General features: G+C 44.5%; 1 protein-coding gene across 9 annotated transcripts in view; it reads right to left on the bottom strand.

The window, feature by feature from the left end:
• CENPU (centromere protein U) overlaps positions 1-20,386 on the bottom strand; it is a 31,250-nt gene that overhangs the window by 9,780 nt on the left and 1,084 nt on the right. For 2 of the 9 annotated variants that reach the window (XM_083755798.1, XM_083755799.1), the window contains exons 2-9: positions 13,938-14,005; positions 13,065-13,116; positions 11,491-11,560; positions 10,867-10,993; positions 9,275-9,347; positions 6,607-6,738; positions 6,125-6,200; positions 226-3,971 (exon numbers count right to left, since the gene is read on the bottom strand). In XM_083755798.1, the coding sequence (XP_083611924.1) occupies positions 3,001-3,971; positions 6,125-6,200; positions 6,607-6,738; positions 9,275-9,347; positions 10,867-10,993; positions 11,491-11,560; positions 13,065-13,116; positions 13,938-13,954 (1,518 nt within the window). In that variant the 5' untranslated portion in view covers positions 13,955-14,005 and the 3' untranslated portion in view covers positions 226-3,000. Of the gene's footprint in view, positions 1-225; positions 3,972-6,124; positions 6,201-6,606; positions 6,739-9,274; positions 9,348-10,866; positions 10,994-11,490; positions 11,561-13,064; positions 13,117-13,591; positions 13,905-13,937; positions 14,006-19,613; positions 20,238-20,386 lie in introns of those variants that run through there. The other 7 variants (XM_083755800.1, XM_083755804.1, XM_083755801.1 and 4 more) reach the window with 7 other exon arrangements.

The raw sequence follows: 20,386 nt of genomic DNA, 5'->3' as shown, positions 1-20,386 counted from the left end.
AGAAGGTTGCTCTTCCCGGTTACCGGCTGTCCCACCCTGCAAATTGCTTCCACAAAATACAGGCAGCAATTTAACAGGTTCCGCAATTACAGGCAGAAATTTACAGGTACGGTAGGGGCTAAATGGTCAGGCTCTGGATTCAGACTTCCCCAGAATGGCACACAGAACAAGGAAATCCTCTTTTCTTTAAAATTTATTTAAAAAACAAGGTTAAACATACTTAAAACACGTCAACAATTCACTTTACAGACTTGTACATACGTGACAGAGTATCAGCAACCACATTCTCCTTTCCAGGGATGTGATCTTAAATTGATAATCCTGTAAGGTTAAGCTTCACCTGAGCAGTTTTTGGTTAGAGTTTTTTACTCTTTCCACCCAGGAAAGGGGGGGGGGAGTGATCGGTCTGGACTTCAAAGGTGTTACCCCACAGATAGGGACGGAGTTTAGTTAGAGCCCAGACCAGAGCAAGACACTCCTTTTCGACAGTAAAATAATTTTACTCCCGGGGTAGCAATTTCTTGCTCAGATACACCACCAGTCACCAACTCCCCTCATTGTCTTGTTGGAGCAAAACCCCTCCCAATCCTGTTTGACTGGCATCAGTTTGCACCACAAAGGGACGCCACTGATCAGGGGCTAGCATCACCTGCGAACTCACAAGAGCCTGTTTTAACAACTCAAAGGCTCGCTGACAATCATCAGTCCAATCCACCTTGATTGGCAGAGCTTTCTTACACAGGTTGGTCAAGGGAGTAGCTTGAGTAACAAAATGATTAACAAACCTCTGATAATAATTGACCAATCCTAGAAAAGATTGTACACCCTTATTGGTTTGTGGTTGGGGCCATTCCTGCACACACTGGATTTTGGCTTCCAGGGATTTGATGTTTCCCGACCCCACTCTAAATCTCAAGTAAATCACTTCTCCTTGAGCAAACTTACATTTAGACACTTCAACCCGTCAGGTTTGCATCTCGCAATCTGACATCTCGCAATCGTGCCAAAACTCTCTGCACATGCTTAAGGCGTTCTGGCCACGAATTGAGAAAAATTAACTCAATCTCCTCCCATCTCTCTCTGAGCATGGACAAAGGATTATCTAGGAGCTTGGCAAAACCTGACTGGTTTGACACAAACTCTGAGCTCCTTTGGTAAACCTCAACCAAAGTTTTCAGCAGATTTTGAACAAAGGAGTTGGGCAGGCTGATGATCCCACCAGACCTGAAAACAATTTTACTCATACCACATGCTGTGTTTTACTCATAACCATGCTGTTTCCCAGGACTAAAAATTTGTAAAGAACCCACCAATTTCATTCTCTTTTTAACGAAACCACTTACATTACAAAACATATTTTGAAAAACACTAAACATATCGACTGGGTCTTTAAAGTCCTTGAGCTGTGGATAGAAAAATTCTTTTTTAGACACAAAAAAGACAGACTCAGTCTCGCAAGGAGGACTTTCCGCAGCTTCTAGGGAACCTAGGAGAAACTGACCAAATCTCTGCTTTACTTCAAACAACAGAGAATCCCCCGTCATGGCAAGAGTCTCACAACTCTCCACAAGGGTTTGGCTAGGCTGAGGTGGCCCCCCTTCCTCTTCTTGACTCTCAGCTATCAGCTGACAGGATACGCTTGCATCTTTCTCAGTCTGCGTTGCAAGGGGGCTTCCTGCAAGCTGCAGGAAAGGAACTGTAGATTTCAAAACACTTTCCCCCAAAGTAGGGTTTGCACAAACTTGGGGATCAGGGACTGGAACAAAATGATCCCCCTTAAAATCCTTGGAGGGAACTGGATCAATGGCTGCAGGTTGGGGGATTAATTTTCCACCACTAGAATTACTTTTCTGAAAATCGGACTGAATCAGCTGGGACAAAAACTAAGTCATTTGGTACAGTCACAGTATCAGAGTTTTTGCCTCGAAAGGAAGGCGCAGCAATTCGGCAAATGTGAACACTGGGGGGTGCATTAGACGCTGAATTGGACCAATGAACGCAAGGAGTGGTGGTACTTATTAAGCCAACCCTCTTCCCCAACTGGGTTCTCAGGAACAGCAGTCTTAGCAGTCCCCGTGGTTGCGGGAATTGTAGCACCAGGTGCCAAACCTGCACCCATCCCATCCAGGACAAGGCTTAGCTCAGCCCTCAAACCTTGAGGTGTCGTTCCCCAGTTTTCCATCACCTGTGCCTGGGTGGGTGAGACCTTAACTGACAAAGAGTTCACCGATATTTGCTGTGGGTGAACCTTAAATCCCAAATCATTTCCCACCAGAACAGGGCTTTTACACACTTCAGGATCATGAACTATAACAAGTTGATTTCCAGTGTAGCCTTTATAGGACACCAGAACAATGGCGGTAGGTTGGAAAATCTCATCTACGCCATATGGGCTGATCTTCAAGGGGTCAGGCTGCATCTGTATGGGCAAAACCAGATCTCTAGACACGCTGGTGATATCAGAACCCGTGTCTCGGAAAGAGTTCACAGCAATTCCATTAATCTCAATGGGTGCTGTAAATTTTAAATTAGCCCAATTAACATGTGGCACCCTCGGTCCTGCCCCTGTACTCAGTGGCCCCACTGTAACAGCATTAGAAGTGGTTCCAGCAGTCTTGGGAATTATAGCATCAGGTGCTGCCCCACCCCTCCCATCTGGGACTGGGTTTTCTTCAGTTCCTGAACTTTGCTGCTTAGCCTCCCAGTCCTCCGCCAGTCGCTGAATCATACGCACTGCAGGGGTCGATGTCAAGGCTGGGGGCTTTTTACCATTTAATTGAGGGCAAGCTGCCTTCACATGGCCAGGCTTTTTACAATAAAAGCACAGTCCCGAACTAGGAGCAAGTTTCGAGCGGTCACCCCCCGCTATGGAAGAGTCTTTTGTAGGCATGGGGGTGGCTTTACTTTGTTCCTTAGCTGGGGGAGCAGATCTCCCGGCTGGAGCTGACGCTGCTGGTCTGTTCCCTCCCGGCTGTCCCCTGTTCGTCAGATGGGACCGCTTCAATTTATCGATTCTGCGAGCTGGGTCGCTTGCTCCAAAGTAGCTGGATGCTGATTGGCGACTAGGCTTGCAATCTCAGGGGGCAATTGTTGCATAAATTGTTCTTTTAACACCAATTGCCTTAGTCCTTCAAAAGTATCAATGCCTTCAGCCAAAAGCCATAATTCAAAATTTTGAGCCATTTTCGAAGAATACACAGAAATACTGTCTGAGGGGTTGCATTTATCCACCTTTCGGAAGGCTCCTCTATAATTTTCAGCGTGAAACCCAGGCCTCTGCATCACCAGCCTTTTAAAACGCTCATAGTCATTTGCCTGGGACAAAGGGAGATGGGCCATCAGCTCAACTAGCTCCCCACAAATTAAGGAGTGCAAAATAGGCATGTACATTCTCAAGGGCACCCCCATATCCCGACAGGTCACTTCAAAGAAAGTTAAATAACTAAAAACGTCTGTGGGGGGCTGGTATGTAGGAAACAAACGCAAGTCAAAGTTGCTCAAAGGAAACCCTTGAGGAGCTTGTCTTGGAATTGCTCCCCGCGGTTCTGGGGTACAGTCATACCTTGAGGCATAACGATAACGGGGCACCTGTCCATCCGGACGCTGAAGTCCCTCCTCTGTGTATCCACGCGAGGGTTGGGGGTATGGTTCTACCTCCTCGTACCGTCGCGCCGCCCCACAGGTTTCCCAAGCTCTTACTGGTGAGTAGACCCGGACTGGACTAGGCAAACGATGTCTCACTGGTCTGCGACTTTCATGGGACGGACGCTCCAGGTCGTCGTCCTCCACAGATGCTTCCCGCATTTGTCGTGGCAAGTCTCGATACTCATACACCATCCGGCTAGTTCTTGGAGCAGTAATGATGGACTGGCCCACTCCGGGAAATTTTTCCTGGCACCGAAATCCTCCCTGGACGGGATCTGGCACCCGTTTGACAGCTTCGCCGGCTGAAAACTCCATTTCTCTTGGCTCTGCATAAACAAGATAGCTTCCTCTAGGAGGTGTAGAAGCAATCACAGCTTTCACTTCCTCGCGAGGTGATAGCTGTTGGTTAAACGACGCACCAACTGCGCTCTGAGAGTTGCACGACTCTCTCCCGCCCCTCCGAGAAGTTCTTAGTTCTTAATTGTTTGGCGTTCTCTTCTCCCTCAGAATGCTCCAAGAACAAGGGGGAGGAGTCTGCTTTAGAAATTGGTTGGGGGGGGGGTTCTGCTGCGGTAGGAAGGGAGCTACTCTCTCTACCCGGCCCCCATTCACCCACCGTTCACATTGTATTCTTATGGGGGACTCCGCCTTCCATGATTCCTAACTATCCATCAGAAAAAAATAAAATGTCTGCAACTTATAAGAGATACGTGCTCAAATTAAAATCAAAGTGCCTTTCTGTAGGGAAGTTCGATCCCACCACGCTGCCACCATGTAGTAATGTTACGGCCACTCACCCCTTCCCCACCCATCCTACCATCCAGCAAGACCAAACTAAGAGGGAAGGTGGCTGGTGCCGCAACATATACTTTTTACAGGGCAAAACACATCAGAAGGGTAGATGCTGCCACCACTCCCTTGTATCCAGGGCTAGCCAGAAGATTACCCAAGGGAGAAGGTTACTCTTCCCAGTTACCGGCTGCCCCACCCTGCAATTGCTTTCCACAAAATGCAGGCAGAAATTCAACAGGTTCCGCAGTAATTACAGGCAGTAATTCACAAGTTCAGTAGGAGGCTAAATGGTTAGGCCTGGATTCAGACTTCCCCAGAATGGCCCGCGGAACCAATAGGAAATCCTCTTTTAAAAATTTATTTAAAAAACAAAATTAAACATACTTAAAAGTAGGCACATCTCTTATAGCGTTTCAGACAGAAAAACAACAACATTGTAAAGCATCGCTAGCTAAACGTACTTACAAAAGGAGAACATAAGAAAGGTTAGAGCAATTCAAAAAGTCCTCAGTTGCATCCGCATCTCAATAAGACAATAGGAATCTTCATCACAAAGGACACGCATACGAATGTAGCAAGCTGACTGTCAGCATGATGGCACCTGACAGAAGGCGGATAGCTGCACCCACAAACTCCTTTCCTAAGATTTTTATTCTGTAAAACCCCACGTGGAATCGGACCTCAAGACCAATCAGAATTCTTGTTTTATTTTAAATTTACCAATGGTCAGCTAGTTGGAAAATAACTCAGATTGTGACAGGTGAGGCCTGTTTGTTCTCAAGACCTTGGGATCAAATGTATCCTCCCCAAATTTCTCAGAGACACACCAGGTCCTCCTTCTCCTGTAATGAGGCTTGATAACCCTTACTTCCCCAGGGAGGACACTTAGTAAAGGTAAAGGTACCCCTGCCCGTACGGGCCAGTCTTGCCAGACTCTGGGGTTGGTGCGCCCATCTCACTCAAGAGGCCGGGGGCCAGCGCTGTCCGGAGACACTTCCGGGACACGTGGCCAGCGTGACATCGCTGCTCTGGCCAGAGCCAGAGCTGCACACGGAAACGCTGTTTACCTTCCCGCTAGTAAGCGGTCCCTATTTATCTACTTGCACCCGGAGGTGCTTTCGAACTGCTAGGTTGGCAGGCGCTGGGACCGAACGATGGGAGCGCACCCCACCGCAGGGATTCGAACCGCCGACCTTTCTATCGGCAAGCCCTAGGCACTGAGGCTTTTACCCACAGCGCCACCTGGTTACTTAGTAACCAGGTGTTAAATCACCAGTAATCAGCTAGAGGTTTTTCCTTCCTGCAGATGCCAGAGATAAGCATTCACACTCCCAGAGACAACTAGTCTACAGCTTAAAGTAACAAGGACACATTTCCCATAAATCCTTTGGCCTTTGGTCTTCCCACAGTGCTTTTCTTCAGCTTGACCAAAGTTTGTCTATTGAAATTTCCTAACTTCACTACAGCGTCAGACTAGGATCTGGGTGACTCTCAGCCAAACCTACCTCACAAGGTTGTTGTGGGGATGAAATTATGAGTTGGTGGGGAACCATGAATACCACCTTGAGCTACCACTATCAGGGTAAGTGCCCCAATTTTAAAATTCCTGTGCAGTGGAGTGAGTGACAAGCTATCCATGGATCCCCTCCACTGTAAGCAAAACAACACCACACAACCTCTTTCTCACCTGAGTAATCTGTCTCCATCTCTGGTGAACAAGCCTCTTTCTGATTCTTGTGGCATTCTGCACTCATAATAGGCATCTGTCAAATAAATATACATACATTTAAATGCTTTTATTTTGAAATTTTAGATCACATTAGGCAGGAGCAGCAGCTATGAAGTTTGTCTGAACTCACACTTTTCCAGCAAGTGTTTCTGGCTAGTTCTGACCAAGGCATGTTGAGGAAATACAAGGAAACAGTGTCAAGAGGACACTTGCTCATTTTCACCAGCCCCTAACTAATTTACACACACATAAACTGCACCAGTGAAAGCACCACTGTGAAAAAAATACCGGAAACTAAAATATAGGAAGCACTGTATTTTTTCACTAATGCTTTCTGAACACATTTTTAAAAAGAACAAGACCCAGATATGTGCCAAAAGGCATCATTCTTAGGACAAAGGTTCTCACAGCTATGGTGCATAGCAAAGTTTATAGTTAACCTTATCAGTATTCAAGTCCTCCACAAGATCTGGAATGTTATCTGATATTCTGCATTCTGAAGAGCTGCATCTTACTGGCAGCGGAGATGTTAATCTATAGTCCTCTGTGCTGGATGTAGACTCTGTGGCTCTCTAAATGAAAACAGTCAGGTGATTATTCTCAGATTAAAGAGAATACAAATGCAGTGCCTTTCATTTTATAGGAACGGATGCAAACTTTCCCCCCAGTATAAAAACAGCTTTACATATTATGGAAACATCAGTTATACGTCTTTATGTAACATGCATCTGCAATGTTTTCTGCAGTCTGTGAGAAAGATATGAATACTTGCTGCAGGGAGCCCCAATTTACCTTGCTTTCCCACAGCAAACATAATTAAAAACTAAATGAAAGTAGCTTACATCCAATAAAGATACCATGAAAATTTTGTAAAACAGGTAGCCATGAGGCACTAGCAATTAAAACAGCCTCATGTTGCTACCATATATGACAACTGTGATCACAACTGCACCAATATAAGCAGCTGTTTATAGGGAGCACATGGGAAGCAGCTGAGCTGTACTGTAGAAATATTAGACTGAGCACCACTATTTAAAAGCCTAAGTGTCAACTTCCATTAAAATAAGTTTCTAATGTTCATAATTTCTGTGTAGTCTGAAGACATAGAATCATAGAACTGTAGAGTTGGAAGGGACCCTGAGGATCATCTAGTCCAACCCCCTGCAATGCAGGAATATGCAGCTGGTCCATACAGGGATCGGACCTGCAACCTTGGTGTTATCAGCACCATGGTCTAACCAACTGAGCTGCCGACAATTACCTCAACACAGAAAATAAGAGTCTGCAAAAGCCTATACACATAATGTGCCTGCAAAGATACAATGCTTTGTGCACCAAACATACCATTCCTGGTATGTCTGCCATTCCTCAACTATCATACTTGTGCTAATCTTCTTTTCTGATCACTCAAAAGCTGCATTTGCTAGATTGGGGTAAATGCATTTAAGAGCTTCAGCTCCTAGAAGGGAAATTATAATATACAGGGGAATATATATATATATATATATATATATATATATATATATATATATGCAGGTTTTGGTGTCCTCGGGTGTCTTCCCGTGTAAAAGTTGGGGTGTCTAGGCGACGTTTCGACGAGGTCTCACTCGTCATCTTCAGGCTGGTGCTTTCGGCTTCTTGTTACTGGAACAGAGCGGGATCTCAATGTTTGAGTTCCTATAAATACTGTAGAGGGGGTGTGGTGTCTAGCCTCCAATGTTCTGGGCAGAGAGGAAGTTCCCAGGCTAGTGTGCCTTTTCTTCTTTTGTTCCTTAATTACTTGAGAGATACCTTGAGTGATTTCTTGAGTGATATCCTGAGTACCACTTAGGTGGGTCATTAGGTGTGGATTAGTTGCTAAAGTCTTTGTGTCTTGACCTCTTGAACTTTGTGAAGAGTTTTCCTGAGAAGATGGCTGTATTGCACTTAGTTGTGCTTTGGCTTGGCTTCGTGTATAGGGGCGAGCTGTGGTTTTGTGGCTTGTGTCAGCCAGATCTGTGTAGGGATTGCAGGGGGGTGCAGCATCCGGAGGTGCCACCATGGATTGGCTACTGGATGGTGTCAGTAATTCATCTGTGGAGAGGGTCTGGGTTTGGGTCTGGTGTGGTTGATTGGTGTTGGCGTTCTGTGTGCCTCTGGATCTGGTGTCAGTTTTTGTGGGGAGGGCTAATTTCCAGATGTCTGGCAAGCGGGATGTGTCGTCACGCTTGTTCATGTTGTGAGGGTGTTTCTCTATCTCGATGGCTTCCATGATTATTCTCTTGTGGTGATGTTCCGTGTTAAAGAGCAATTTGGAATCTGCAAAATTAATTTCGTGTCCTGTTTCTTTCATGTGTTGGAAAAGAGAGGAAGTTTTTTCTTCTTTTTTGACGGCATTCTTGTGTTCTGCGATACGTGCATTTATTCGTCTGTTTGTTTGTCCAATGTACGTGGCTGGGCAGACTTTGCAGGGTATTTCATAGATCCCTTGGTTTTCCAACTGGATTTTATCCTTGGGGTTTCTGAGGATATTGGCTATTTTTTGGTTGGTGCAAAAGGCTGTTTTGATATTGTGTTTATGGAGGATTTTGCTAATTTTATCTGTAGTGCCCTTGATATAAGGAAGGAGGGCCATGCCATTGTTTTCTTCTGTGTCTTGGTTTTTGGGGGGTGTTTCCTTCGAAACGTCGCCTAGACACCCCAACTTTTACACGGGAAGACACCCGAGGACACCAAAACCTGCATTCCTGTACCCGTGAAAATCTACGAAAGCAAATATATATATATATATATATATATATATATATATATATATATATATGTATGTATGTATGTATATGATTTCTAAGGCCAAGTCATGACTTTAAGAGCCATGCTATGTGAAGATAATATTACCGATATTCATTCTTCATTATCTTAGCTAGCATGAGATTTCAGCTAGTAGTAAATAAATCATACTTGCTTGAAATCTGGAGAATTAATTACCCAGTTATAATAATATACATTTAAAACATAGAGATCCAATTATTCATTTCCAATATATTGGAAATATATTGGAATTTTCAATATATTGTTGTCTGTTTTCCTGAAGTAAAAGTAGGACACACAATCTTAACTTCATTTCTTTACCATATTCTCTTGCACAGGTTCCTCTTCAGAAACTTCTCTCTCTGATCTTGATTTCAAGATATGCTGACACTTGCTAGAAAAAGATATAAAATAATGCAATACAGTATATTCTGGCATGTAGCTTTAAAAATCAAAAGGTCACTTCTTTTCTTGCTAAGAAGTTTCACTGTTGGCACACAGGATTTGTCCAATGCTGACAGTAAGAATCAAAGAGCCAGCAAGAATATAGTGGGGATCAAATGGGTATGTAAATTGAATGGGATGTAGATGTGTGCATGCAAGGAAAAAAGTAAGGATGTGACTGTTGTGTATATCTAAGTTACTCAAAAAGCTATATGGCTTGTGTTGCATAGTGTCGTGTTGCATAGTGGTTAAGAGCTGAAGGAGCCGATACTGCACAACAGTATGTGCTGATAGGAATTGAAGCTTAATTCACTGAGACAACTTACAAATCTCTAATATCTCTTACAATGAGTTCCTAGGGGTCACACAGATGTGCTACTCAGAAAGGTACTGCAAGAACTAAAGGTTCAGTCTTGATGACACAGTAGAGTACAAAGAGCCAAAGAAAAATAATGCAATATATTTATACACTTTTGCTACATAATGTATTGATTGCAAATAATAATCCTGTTTAGACCTTAAAGTTAGGAATACTCCTAGTCATATTTTTGAAACATACAAGTTGGTTTAGAACACACGTGGGGAAACGTTTTGGCTTCACAGGCCAGATCCTTTGCATCATAGGCCTCACAGGGTGGATGGGGCTGCTCACCTATCAAAACCCCATCTGTGGCTTTGCAATGTGCCCACTGAAACACTCACTCCTCTCCTCTCATTTCAAACAGTGCTTTGCTCTGCCTCCCCTTTAAGCAAAGGGACATTGTTAAACCCATGTTTAGTGCTTTGGGAAGTTCTGAGCTTGTTTCTCCCCTCTCCACCACTGACAGGCATGAGAGAAACAAGGCTGAAGTTTGCTGGCAACAGCAGCAAGCTGGCAAACACCTGGAACAAGCTCTCTTGTGCACCAAGCCCAGTGCTTAGAAGGACTGCTCTCCCTTCCCATCAGCTGGTACGGTCGGCGTGTGATCCTGCTTCGTGCTGGGTTCCAAAAGCACTGTCTGAAGCAGCTCGTGCGTTTCTCCTGAAAGCAGGTGGCACACAAGCTACTTCACATTACGCTTTTGAGCAGGATTTAATTTCTGCTTATCACCAGTGATGTCAGCTGATGGGCAGGTGGGCATGGTTTGGGGATAATGGCCTCATGGGCGAAAGTGGACCCCTAATAGACCAGATTGGCCCACAGTTCTGCACCCTATATTTCAAATGTTCACTCCTCCATATCCTTAGTTAAAAGTTTAAAAAGGAACAATCAAACCATCCAAGCATTTCACATGGTTTGGATGCTATCTTCTCAATTGCATGAAAAGGCACCTGAAAATTAGATGAGGGTTCTGTAGTGTGCTGAATGAATGGCCAATGTTAGTATGCCTAGCATATTTTAGTCAAGCTAAAAGGTGTGTGAGTGAATGAGGAATGAGTACTGATGTGTTACAAGGGTAAACATGTTTTCAAATTTACATCTGTAGTACCTTCCTCTAGTATCCTTCTTTTTTGGCTCAGAATCTGATGAACTGCTTGTTGACCCATCTGAATACTGATTTTCTTCCTCATAAGCAGACACAGCAGTGCTATGTAAAGGTTCCTGTGAAGGTTCACCTAGATAACATAGACAAATCTAGCATTAATGAACTGCTCCATCTTGTTTGTGGTGAGCAATAAAAACACAGGTCAGTCTTGGGCATTCATACATTTGTCCACCTCGAATGTAAACATATAAATGAAGGGGAGCAAGGGCACACTATCGGTGACAACTGTCCCTTCCAGCACAACCACTTTATTAAATTAACAGTCCTCCTATTTCAGAACTTCACCTTCAAAACTCATGGAGGGCTAGTAACATGATAACAGTAATGTGTCAGAAGAGGAGGGCTTGACAGCACATTCATTTCTCCTCATGGGCTAGTTTACATGTGAGGAGAACATATTTTTACATTTCTCACTTCAATTCCCTGTAATTTTGGACTACTTTGATGCCTCAGCCCTGAAACTGTTCATAGGATTTGGGGCACCACTTACACCGCTGAAGCAGAGATTCTATTTTATGTTCTGTAACTTTTAGTGTCAATTTAAAAAGGCAAAATGCGATCACTAACCAAATAATTCATCAGGTTCCTCTGCTTGGTCAGTTTGGAGAACTTTCAAAATACCTGACACATCTGGTTCCTAAGGAGAAAGCAGTTTAAAATGAAAGTGCAACTTGACATGGTATCCCTGGGGAGGACCCTCAAAAAACAGAATCTGTAACAAATAGCTGAAAATTGAGATTTCTTTCTTTGCGTGTAAGAAACAAATTCAAATACTGGATTAGAACAAGAAAGAAATATTTTATCAAAATACTATTTCCTATAATAAAAAACCCGGAGAAAGCAAAACAAGACAAGAAACCAGGGGTTATGTATGTATGTATTTGGGGTAGGGTGAGATAGATAGGGTGTGTGTGTGTGAATGACATACACTTATTTCATCTGTGGAGTGGATTTTCCGGATCTGTGTGTGCTGTTTGTTTGATAAAGAAACAGTTGGACATAGAAAGAGGAATAGTGGTGTGATGGGGGGGAGAGGGAGAGGCGGGCAGGCAAGGTATGTATGTATGATCTGTCAGAGAGGGTGAAATATATGCAATGTGTGTATGCTAGTATGTGAGTAGTCTGTGTAAGAGAGAGAGAGAGAGAGAGAGAGAGAGAGAGAGTTTTGTGTAGCTGTGTATATGTAGTGTGTGACATACATATGTACATACAGCATTTTACTTGCATGCTGGCATTCCAAAGTTAAAACCATGCTCAAGGCAGCTTACAACGTGAAAAAATACATAATTATATAGCCAAAATCAGCCATTAACAATAAATAAGACGCCAAAAAGTACACAACCAAATTGAACAATTCCCACATATATCTTAAGATCTAAAATAGATCCTTTTTTTAAATTAATAACAGAAACACCCAGCCATCAAAACTTCCTAAACAATAGTCCAGCCCAAGAGTCTTTTCAGCAGCCTCAGCTTTCATAGCTGGAGTCAGTCAGGGCCTTCCCCTCCCAGGCCAGGTGGGAAAAGGCCTGCAAGACAGGGAACAAGTTTTCCAAGACTCACAGCCAAGCTGTATGAGTGTGTATGTGTGAGAGATGTGTGTTTGTGGCCTGTATTTGTGTAGTGTGTGTCAGTGTGAGAGTGAGCAGGATGTAAGCATTTTGTATATTTTTTTCTGGTACTGGGGAATTCTCTACGATTTGACAGTAACAGCACCATTGTGTGCATTTGAGGAATCAATACTGTGTTATCTCCAATCCAGAAGTGGCAAGCAGCAGATTTTCTGGGTAAGGGGAGGGGAGCAGCAGTGACTGTACCAATTTTGTGTCATGCCATGCCTCTGAATGTCAGCCATTCATTATCCCATTCTCTGTACGTACATGTATTTTACATATTCTGTATACTTATAGTACCCCTAAGGGAGGATGATTCTGTATTGCATCATGCTCTTTAAGCACTTGGGATATCATGTGTCACCTCTATAGTTGGAAGAGCGAAAGGCATTTTTTAAAAAAGTTTAAGTTCAAAATTCCCCATAGAACTCCAGTATGGATTATCTCAAGGCTGTGAATCAAATAAAACTAAACAGAAGTGGGAAATGTCTCATTTGTGTTTGAATGAAAAAGATATGTGCCACTTACTCCCAGTTTCTTTCTGAAGTCCCTCCTTGATTTTCTCTTTGGCATCTTTTTACTAACAAAATAGGGAGAAAGAAACATTACCATTAAGGGGTATATTATATTTTACATTTATGATTTTTTTCAGCAGGACCTTTATCAAGTCTTCATTGCACTTGTATCTGTGAGTTTCCTAAAACAGAATGACACAGTCCTAGGTAGTCTCCCATTCAAGTACAGAACAAGCTCAGTCCTATACAGCTTGAGTATTTCAGGTGCTTGCAGAACATCTCTGGAGTTCAATCAGTCAGTATATTTATTTTGCTGTTCCTTATACAAACACATTCCATCACTGTTCTGTCCATATGTGTATTACATATTAATGAAATTATTATTTTGTGGAATGCCATTGTGAAAGTTAAAAGATATGGTGGAAGATGAGAACTGGAAGGCACAGAGGGGGTTAGATGCTATGTCTGCTGAGAGAAATTTAACAGCAGATCTGTCATTGCTGCTTACTGTAAAATAGTATTTTTTTGAAAAGCACCTGCCTCAACAGTAGACATACAGACTCAGGCAGATGATATTTATTGTATTACTCCTTTCAATTAAGAAGCCAGTATGATCTTGCAAAAAATGTAATTTCCATATAATAGGTCAAAATTCTAGCAACTTCTAGAAGCAAGTTCTTCAGTTATATGCACACCTTCATATTCTTATAGCTGACTAACACTCCCTTGTAATCTATACACTCTTTTACCAGAACAGATGTTCTGTGATTTACACTTGCTTAGGACAAATTAATCTATTAAAAAAATGCCAAGGATAAGACTGATGTAAATTTTGTTCAGAAAAGTGGAAATGAACTTATAAATACTTTTTTTCATAGTTACTAACCGAACACCGTTTTCCATATTTTGCTCTTGTCTGGTCTGTACTGCTAATTTAAGATGAATTTATTTCTTCTGAAAAGAGAAAAACACACACACACTTCATAATCACATCCAGGTGGAACAATAAGACATACTTCCTTATTGAGAATGCCTGCCGGAAGGAGAAAACGAGGTGCAAAGAGCCAGAAGACCACTATTGAGACTCACAATTCCTCTAAAACAAAGAATCGACAGAGAGCCAACGCCATCTGCACTGGCTCAGAAACAGAGCGGGTTGAGGAAACCGAGAAAACGGAGCAAATAGAACAAACAGTGAGTAATAACGTTGGAGGAACCTCACCCCCCCTTAAGGAGGATGTCAATGACCCGACCCCCCTCCTCCCAGAAAAAGCTAATCTGTCCAAGAGGGCAAGAGCAGGAGGGATTCCTCCCACTCCTAACGCTGACCCACCCATGCCTCTAGAACAAGATATCAGAGGAGCCTGCTTTCAACCGATTCTGGATACGCACCCCTACCAAGAGATTTGCATGTTGTCTACAGAAACTATGGTTCTGGTTCTCCAAAGACTGGATGAAATCCTCACCAGAATAGTTAACATTGAGAAACAATTGGATACTAGTTCCTCCCCTTTAAATGCCCAAGGGCTTAAAAAGATGATAAGAAATGACTCTGTTAACAACTCACCAACTCAAACTATGGATGAAGTGAGGTCCTGTCAAGTCTTGCAAACGAACCAGATAATGCTTGAGATTCACCAATACACTCATAGGTGGATGAACCGCAGACAAATTACTATGTCCTTGTCTCAGCTCCTGAATTACCATTACCGAAATGTAGATCTAGAAAATTTCCACTTCCTGCCTACCTTGAGAAACACCATGCGCATATTTATGACCTTTAGGTCATCAACCCTCCCATATCGACTCATGGAGATAAAGGATACCCTATGGTGGTTCCATTCTCTCCGCCCAGTGAGGGTATTTAAGGACAAAACAAGGAGGCAATTGGTCCCTTGCATAGAGTCAAAGCTAATGCGGATAAAGGAAACCAAGCTCAACACTAGAAATACTAATTGCCCGAAGGAAGAAAAGAACTCTGTAAGCCTAGAATTACAAGACCTGAAGAAGAGGCTAATGAGTATAAAGACTGAGATTTCTACCCAAAATATAAGGACAGTAGAGCCTAGAGCACAATATTTAAAGACGTCCAACAGCTCTTTATCCCATCGAAAGGCATCAGTGCAACTCCCTGTTCCCTTTTCAAACGACACCAAATTAGATGAGGAATTTGGCGCCTCCGACATTTCCATGGCAACAACACATAAAGAACTCTATGTTGCTGACAATCTGGAGATATCCAGCACCAAATCTACATCTGGACCTTTGCCTAATGTTCCAAAAACTTATCAGAATGGTCAGCCTTCTCTACTGTACTCCTGGCGAGACAGGATTGACAGATCTTCCGAATTTGAATCTGGCTCTTTGTTGGCCAGTGATCCACATTTTATAACACATACCTCATTAATACTTCCACAGCCACAGATAGAACCAATAATCCTCCAATTAACCCAGGAGGGAAAGGGGGATTGACAGTTAATGAAACACCATGGGACTGTCCCCCCCACTTGGGGTGCGGTTGGTTGGGTTTTATCTTCTAGGGATACTTACCCTATCAGACCTCCACCTCTTTCCCATACCATTTTGACCCATGAGTCCTGGCCCAAGGATGACTTGTTATTGAGGGGATGTTACCCATCTATTGGGGAGGCTAGTATGGGATCTGGGATTTCCACAATTGAAGGGCTAGGGAGGAATGGCGGTGGGGCTAGATATCTCTATCGGCGAAGGGTTTCGAGATGCAGTGATCCTCGTACCCCTTCCAATCTACGCCCCATCCCAAGGCATGAGGGTAGGAAGAGCAAGGATTACACACCTCCGACATTGGTGCTGTGCAATGCCAGGTCCATAGGCAACAAAACCGCCACCATGTGTGACTTTTTTGTCTCACAGGGGATTGACCTGGCTTGCGTGACGGAGACCTGGGTACGGGAAGGCGAAGTAGTCTCCCTACATGAGATAACACCCCCAGGTTTCTCTATCCTCCATCAATCGCGGACTGTGAGTCGGGGGGGGGGGGAGGAGTAGCGTTGTTATTCCGGGAGGATTGCTCTTTCAGAGCTCTGCCATCACCGGCGATCTCCGGCATTGAATGTGTTGGTCTCGTGTGGGGCACCAAAGAGAGCTTGGCTGTCTGGCTGGTGTACCGACCACCCAGCACACCTGCAGCCACCCTGTCAGACCTGCTGGAGGTGGTGGCAGGCTGGGCCTTGGAGTTCCCAAACCTACTGGTTTTGGGAGACTTCAATGTCCATGCCGATGCCGCTCCCTCCTCACAGGCTCTGGACCTAGTGACTTCCATGGCAACACTAGGGCTCTCCCAGGTTGTTTTGGGCCCTACCCATCAAGCAGGCCACACGCTGGATCTGATCTTTGGGGCTGGCATAGATGTGATCATGCTCCCTGCTGTGGAAGTGCCATGGTCTGATCACTACGCTCTGAAAGCCAAGATTGACTTCCCGCTCCTCCCTGGCTCGGGTGGCGAACCTATTTGGGCTCGTCCGTGAAAACTGATGGATCCTGATAGATTCCGACAAGCCTTGCGGAACCCTGCTCCTCCTGGCAACTCATTAGATGACCTTGTTGAGGACTGGAATAACCGGCTCTTGGCAGCCATTGATGAGATCGCACCTAAGCGCCCTCTGCGACCCCGTCGAAACCGGGCCCCTTGGTTTACTGAGGAGCTCCGGAAAATGAAGCGGGATCTCAGACGGCTAGAGCGAGTATGGCGACGGACTCGTGACGGAGCCTCAAGAACATCTTATAGGACGCTTATGAAAGCCTATGAGATGGCTATGAAAGCTGCTAAGAAATCTTACTTTGCAGCTTCCATTGCATCCGCTAGCTCTCGCCCGGCACAACTTTTTAGAATAATTAGGTCAATAACGTCCTTAAGAGGACAATCAAATTTAAGCACAAATTCGACCCACAGCTGTGAGGCATTCGCGAGTTTTTTTGCGGATAAAGTCCTATTGCTCCGCCGTGACCTCCCTGCCAATTTAGATACAGTGACTGAACTGGAGGCCCCTCGAATGACTTCAGGTCCAGTGTTGGACCATTTCTATCAGATACTCCCTACTGATGTGGATAGATTCCTCCAAGTTAGTAGGCCCACCACCTGCCTCCTTGATCCGTGCCCGTCTTGGCTGATTAGGGAGTGTCCATATGTTGAGCGGACCCCTCTGGTTGAAATTATCAATTTGTCCCTTGACACGGGGACATTCCCAGGGGAACTGAAGGAGGCAGTGGTGTGTCCACTCTTAAAAAAAACTTCATTAGATCCCTTAGACCTATCCAATTACCGCCCAGTTTCAAATCTCCCATACCTGGGTAAGGTAATTGAGAGAGCGGTTGCTGAGCAGCTTGGTAGGTTTCTGGAGGAAACATCGGTATTAGATCCATTTCAGTCCGGTTTCCGTCCTGGTTTTGGGACGGAGACGGCTCTGGTTGCCTTAACAGACGATCTCCATAGACAACTGGATCGAGGCGGGTCAGGACTGCTGATCCTTTTAGATTTGTCAGCAGCCTTTGACATGGTCGATCATGATCTTCTGGACCACCGCCTCGCAGACGTGGGGATACAGGGCATAGCCCGTAACTGGTTGTGCTCTTTTATCTCTGGTCGGGGACAGAGGGTGGCACTAGGGAGGGAAATGTCGTCGCGCCACTCCTTGGTGTGTGGAGTGCCGCAGGGCGCAATTCTCTCCCCGATGCTTTTTAACATCTTTATGCGCCCCCTTGCCCAGATTATCCGGAGCTTTGGGCTGGGCTGTCACCAATATGCTGATGACACTCAGCTCTATCTGCTGATGGATGGCCACACCGACTCGGCCCCAAACACATTGACCAGATGCTTGGAAGCTGTGGCTGGATGGTTTCGTGGGAGCCGATTGAAACTAAATCCTTCGAAGACAGAGGTCCTATGGCTAGGTCGGTATGGCATGGGGATGAGGGACCAACTCCCTTCTCTTGCGGGGGCCCAATTAGTGCCATTGCCTTCCGTTAAGAGTTTGGGTGTAATCCTTGACGCCTCCCTTTCCATGGAGGCGCAGGTTACAGCAACAGCCAAGGCGACATTTTTCCACCTTCGCCGCATCAAGCAGTTGGTCCCTTACCTTTCCCGCCCTGACTTGGCCACAGTGATCCATGCGACGGTCATCTCCAGGCTTGACTACTGTAATTCGCTCTACGCGGGGCTGCCCTTGAAGCTGTCCCAGAAACTCCAGCAGGTACAGAATGCTGCAGCGAGGCTCCTCACGGGGTCTCTGCCATGGGAGCATATTCACCCAGTGCTTTTCAAGCTGCACTGGCTCCCGGTGGAGTACAGGGTCAGATTTAAGGTGCTGCTTTTGACCTTTAAAGCCCTTCACGGCCTAGGACCCTCGTACCTCCGGGACCGCCTCTCCTGGTATGCCCCACGGAGAGCCTCAAGGTCCATAAATAACAACACCCTAGTGGTCCCGGGCCCTAAGGAAGTTAGATTGGCTTCGACCAGAGCCAGGGCCTTTTCAACTCTGGCTCCGGCCTGGTGGAACGCTCTGCCTCATGAGACCAGGGCCCTGCAGGATATGATTTCTTTCCGCAGGGCCTGTAAGACAGAGTTGTTCCGCCTGGCCTTTGGCTTGGAGCCAGTTTGATTCCCTCCCTCCCCCCCTCTCTTTTCCCCCCCTTCTTTTCCTTCTCCTCCTGCGATGAGGCGACATTTTAATATTTTAATGTTCCATTATTTTAATTGTTGTGTTTTATTTTTGTTTTTAAGTTTGTAATCATTCATCTTGTTTTTATTATTGCTTGTAAGCCGCTCTGAGCCCGGCCTTGGCTGGGGAGGGCGGGGTATAAATAAAAAATTATTATTATTATTATTATTATTATTATACACTTTCCACTTTTTATGAAGATGAGTAAATCCACAAACAAGTGTGGCTACCAAAATTGCGTCTGCTTTGTTTCCCACTATTCCTCCCTACTTCCACCTTGTGGACGACAGAGATACAGGAATGCTATTTGCCTGTCTTACAGGGATGTAAGATTAAAGCAAGTAATCCCCCACCCCCACCCCCCAGCTAGTTAACCTGGCGAGAAAGCTAGAGGTGTTTTCTCTCTCTTTTTTGGCTGCTAAAACTAAAAGCGGGTTATCTTCAACTCTTGAGGCAGCAAAGATTGGCACTACAAATGATGTAAGGAGGGAGCTGCAGCCCATGATAGGAAAAGTAGTAAGTGAACACCTAGCTACTTTAAATGAATTCAAATCTCCAGGGCCTGATGAGCTGCATCCAAGGGTACTAAAAGAGCTTGCGGATGGAATTTCAGAGCCTTTGTCTATTATTTTTGAGAATTCTTGGAGAATAGGTGCAGTCCCTAAAGACTGGAGGGCAAATGCCCCCATCTTCAAAAAGGGGGAAAGAAAGGTCCAGGTAACTACCAACTGGTCAGCTTGACACTGATACCAGACAAGACCCTAGAACAGTTAATTCAGCAGTTGGTCTGTGAGCATTTAGAAAAGGATGCTGTGATTATTAAGAACCAGCATGGATTTCTTAAAAATAAGTCATGCCAAACCAACCTGATTTCTTTTTTTTTATGGAATTACAAACTTATTGGATCAGGGAAATGCTGTGGACATAGTGTATCTTTATTTTAGTAAGGCTTTTGACAGAGTTCCCCATTATATTCTTGCGAGGAAGCTGGTAAATTTTGGGTTGAACGAGGTAACTGTTAGATGGATTTGTAGCTGGTTGACTGACCGAACCCAAAGAGTACTCATTAATGGTTCCTTGTCATCCTGGAAAAAAGTGAAAAGTGGGGTGCTGCAAGGTTCTGTCCTGGTCCCATTGTTAACGTCTATATAAATGACTTGGATAAAATAATTGAGAGGACGCTCATCAAATTTGCAGATGGCACCAAACTGGGAGGGGTAGCTAATGCCACAGAATACAGAATCAGAATTCAAAATGACCTTAACAGATTGGAGAACTGGGCGTAAGCTAACAAAATGAATTTCAATAGGGACAAATGTAAGGTTCTGCACTTAGGACAGGATTGCACAAATATAGGATGGGGGACACCTGGCTTACTAGTAGAACAAGTGAAAATGATCTAGGGGTCCACAAGCTTGACATAAGTCAACAGTGTGATGCAGCAACAAAAAAGGCTAATGCTGTTCTAGGCCGCATCAACAGAAGTATAGTGTCCAGATCAAGGGAAGTAATAGTACCGGTCTATTCTGCCTTAGACTGCACTTGGAATACTGTGACCAATTTTGGGCACCACAAATTAAGAAGGACGTTGACAAGCTGGAAGGTGTGAGGAGGAGGGCAACCAAGATGATCAAAGACC

The sequence above is a fragment of the Podarcis gaigeae genome (genome assembly GCF_964106915.1).
Source record: "Podarcis gaigeae genome assembly, chromosome: 9".
Lineage (NCBI taxonomy): Eukaryota > Metazoa > Chordata > Lepidosauria > Squamata > Lacertidae > Podarcis > Podarcis gaigeae.
This window is presented reverse-complemented; position numbering and strand designations above follow the sequence as displayed.